This window comes from Mus caroli, chromosome 17 (assembly GCF_900094665.2).
Source record: "Mus caroli chromosome 17, CAROLI_EIJ_v1.1, whole genome shotgun sequence".
In the NCBI taxonomy this organism is placed as follows: domain Eukaryota; kingdom Metazoa; phylum Chordata; class Mammalia; order Rodentia; family Muridae; genus Mus; species Mus caroli.
Window position 1 is genome coordinate 43,718,754 of NC_034586.1, and position 4,044 is coordinate 43,722,797.

Sequence of the window (4,044 nt, forward strand, 5' to 3'; positions counted from 1 at the left end):
AGCCCCAACTGGCCTGGAACTCCATGTAGAATAAGCTAGCCTCAAACTGACAGGTTGCTGACCTCTGCCTCAGCAGCACTGGAATTAAAAGTATGAACCACCACACTTGACTAAAGTTTTCAGTTGTGGTCAAGGGCCATGCTGGAGCCTAGGGCTGAAAGAACAATGTGACGTGTCTGGCATCCTAACTAAATGCACCCAGTAGACCCTCCAGACATCATAGCATCCATCCTAACGTGCACCTGATGTATCTGAAGGATTTCTTTTGGCCTTCCTTAAGTTTAATCTCATAAATCTATATAGGAACGGTGCTTAAAAGTAAAGTGAGCTCGGATGGAGATCTCCTCAAACTCGGAGTAAGTCTCCGAGTAAGTCTGGAGAGACCACTCTTGAAGCAGAATTCACTCTAGCATCTGTCACTCCAGCTCCAGGGGACCTTGCACTCATATGTACATACTGCAACACAGACACACACATGTACACATAATTATAAATAAAAAAAAATAAAAAAATAAAGGTTTTGTTGCATTTCCCTTATTTTTCCCCATTCCATCTGCTTGAAATTGTCACCACGTAAGAGCGAGCTGGGAGTAACTGCCTCTGGCACTGGCTTTATAAATGGCTTCCTCGAGATCCTCAGGACACATCGCCACTGTCAGAATGGGGGTAACACAGCTGGTGTCACCACCAGAAACAGATGCAACAAACTCAGTGGTAGGGAAAAAAAAATCCCCTCTGCCTCCAACACGAGCAGATCTGACAGTTAGAATAAGATACCAAGCCACGTCACTAATTACTTATTTTCCTGTTTTCTTATAATAGGGCCTTCATTTCTTTTTCCAGATGTCTTTGATAAATCAAAGGCAGATGGGGGGAGGTATCAGGTAAAAAAAAAATCCTTGGGTTGTGTGATATCACACAGAGTACAGGAAAACAGACTGCACACCTTACTTAGCCTTACAAGAATACAAAACTTAAAACTCACCAGGCAACAGTGGTTTGTTTTGTTTTGTTTTGTTTTTTTTAAATTACCCCCACTTCCCTCTCATTTCCTCACCCAAACTATCTTCCTCTGGTCTATTCACTCCAAATATTCATCACCGACTGCACATCCCAATTACTGACCCTTAACATCCTGTGTGATGATGTGTTAAAGAGTCACTCATTTCCTGGGAGCTTTTTCAACTGGAGGCCTCTGAGACTAGGCTCCCAATTGTCTGAGCTATTTTCAGTCACTGTGGACAATCTGTTCTGATAGGTGTCCCCTGCCCTCACTGGCAAAAGATGACGCTGAGTTTGTTGAAAGTTGTTGTCTTTGTAACTTTGCTACTTGTATCGGAGCTGCTGATACTACATTTTAAGTCTTTACTGTGTCTGAATGGCTTAAGTTTAGGGCCTAAGGGTTCCTGATAGGCTGTGATCAACGCTCTCATTAATGAGCTTGCATCTGTTCACCAAGCTGCTTTTTCAAAGTTATATAACGTTTGTTCTCCGTCCAACTTTTCCCAACTCCTAGAAAAATTATTATTATTATTATTTTTTCAAATCTGCCAGCCTCCATGCTTAGCAAACGTGTCGAGGCACCACTACGTTACACACAGGCACCAAGGTTACCAACTAACGAAATAAACAAGTGCAAAACAACTTTTTAAAAAAGCACCGAGGGGGTAATGTTGGACTGTGCTGCCTGCAGCCTGGGTAAACTCCCACCCCCACCCCCACCCCCACCCCCCAGCAACAAAGTTGGAGCTGGGAGAGGAAATGGCATCAGAAGGGAAAGTAGGGCGCTTATACGACAACGTTAGGAAGCCTCTCGCTCCCATCTTCCAACAGCCAGCATATACGGCAAAAGCCCAAGTGCTGTGGACTTAATGGAGGGTGAAGCTAATTAGGGATAATGAAAGCGCTGTAGTAAGACTCGCCGGGTATAAGGAGGATCTGAGCACCGAAGGCGCGGAGCAGGCTCGATGGCCTCCTGGGTCCTTTTCCCCACAGGACATGGCCAGCGCCACTGTTAGCCGAAGTCAGTGGCGGGCTTCGGGATTCCCAGGACTCTGTTCCTCCCCCAGGGCGCGGCCTACGAGAGCCGGACGTAGCCCTCCCGGGCTCCCGCACTCACCCCTGCGATCTCCTCGGCAGAACATTCCAGCAAACTGCGGTCGATGGCCTGCACCTCGGGCTCCATCTCCGACGCCATCTTCTCTCCTCCTCCTCTCCCCCGGTGCTCTCGCCGCTGTCGCCTCTCCCCGGGTCTCAGCTTCGCCTCTGCTCCCGCAGCCGCGACGGTCACCCCTGTCCTGGGGCCGTCAGTCCCGGGCCGTCCGAGCGGCCGCGAGCCGAGCTGCGCGAGGAGCAAAGCGGGACGCGAACCTGCAGCGAGGACGGCAGCCGCTTGCGCGCGCGCCCGGGCTCGGCGCCCAGAAGTCAAGTCGCCTCCTCGCCCGTGACCCGGGGAAGGACACCGAGAACCCCAGGCCTGGCACTCCGGATAGCCACTACCGCGTTCAACGCCAAGAGAGGGGCAAAAACACCCAAGCGGGGGAGCAGGGCATTCTGGGTACTGTAGTCGTCCCGAGCGGCCAGGGAGAGAAGCGAAGCCTCTAATAAGGAGTGGCGCACGAGTATCATGGGAGTTGTAGTCCATCCCCTGGCGGAAGCCTGGAAAAAAGACAATTTAGAATCCGTGAGAGGGGCTTGACACCAGAAGAACGAAATAACGTTTGAGATCTCGTCTTAGTCTCTTAGTCCTATTTATTCTTGTCATTTTTTTTTTATCTCCCCAGCACCAAGAATAATCATTCCTGGCGCGATAGACACTCAGCAGTCTGTCAAAAGTCTGGTATCTGATAAGCCCTCAATTATCAAAAGAATGAATGAATCGCGCGTTCTATCCCGAGGTTCTAATGCCTTGTCATCCTGGCAGTAGTCACCGAGGTGTATTTAGTACGGAGATTTTGAAAAGTTTTAAGGTACAATTGCAAGAAATTTAATTTATGACCATTGATTGATAGATATCCTTTTCTTTCCTTAAGTCTTGCTGCATCAGAAAAGGCATCCAACGAATCAACTTAAAGACCAACTCTCAGAGTCAGACAACCCTGGAAGCACGCGCTTACTTCCGCGTCCAGCCTGCCTGCTCCTGCGGCTGCGCGGAGGGAGAGCCAGGGCTAGAGCTGCCACTGCCATTGTTTTTTTGCAGTTTCTCAAAAGGTCAAGGAAAAAAAAAAAAAAGACTTTAAGGTTCAATGGCAGGCCACAAAGCAGCAGAAGAAATACTGGATTTTTTATTTCATTTATTTATTTTTTTAGCTGCATTGCTTTAAGACTATACTGACAGAAGCAGATCTAAAAGCAGACCGATTGGAGGCTTATATATACTGACTGTAATTTGTGACATGTATTTGAATATCTTTTAAATTATCTTCGTGGAGAAGTTTAGGCTCTCACAGATGACCAGACAAACAAAGCCTAGTTGCCCTGTAGGAAGAGGCTGGTATTTTGTACTGGAGTTGTTAGGGTTAGACCTTGGAACCAGCGGTTCTAACAAGCTAGGCTCAAGCATATATCCTCAATATGACAATTAAAGAGATAAGCAATAATGAAGAGGCAGAGAAAGGAGACTTATTCGATATAGTCACATTGGGAAGAGGGACAAAAAGGTCCAGTGACCCCCCTCTGCCCACCCCCACGTTCACTACCTTCAGAGTCCTGACATGAGGTTTAGTTTTAAAGAAAGGGCAGCCCTGGTCAAGGTGTGGTCCTAGTCCATCGCTGGTCCATCATTATCTTGACTCCAGTCTCTCTTGCAAGTTGTAGAAACTGTAAGACACGTCTTTCTGGGAGGCAAGCTCAAGCTCTGGTTGATACCAGACTACCCAGTCTTTTCCAACTCCTATTACTTGGGGGCCATTGTCTTAAAAGCTTGGTAGCCAAAAATAGTGGTACCTTTGTGGTTAGGGAACACAAAGGCATTAGATGTGCTAAAGTCAGGAGTGGGACCCTGGAAGAGCATGTGTGGCGGTCTGGATGAGAATGGCCCTTCAA

General features: G+C 47.8%; 1 protein-coding gene across 3 annotated transcripts in view; it reads right to left on the reverse strand.

Moving 5' to 3' along the window:
- The window catches only part of Ubr2 (ubiquitin protein ligase E3 component n-recognin 2), an 83,107-nt gene extending 80,570 nt beyond the window's left edge, over positions 1-2,537 (reverse strand). For all 3 annotated transcript variants that reach the window (XM_021185716.2, XM_021185715.2, XM_029471655.1), the window contains exon 1: positions 2,120-2,537. In XM_021185716.2, the coding sequence (XP_021041375.1) occupies positions 2,120-2,197 (78 nt within the window). In that variant the 5' untranslated portion in view covers positions 2,198-2,537. The remainder of the gene's footprint in view (positions 1-2,119) is intronic.
- Positions 2,538-4,044: the final 1,507 nt, after the last annotated feature.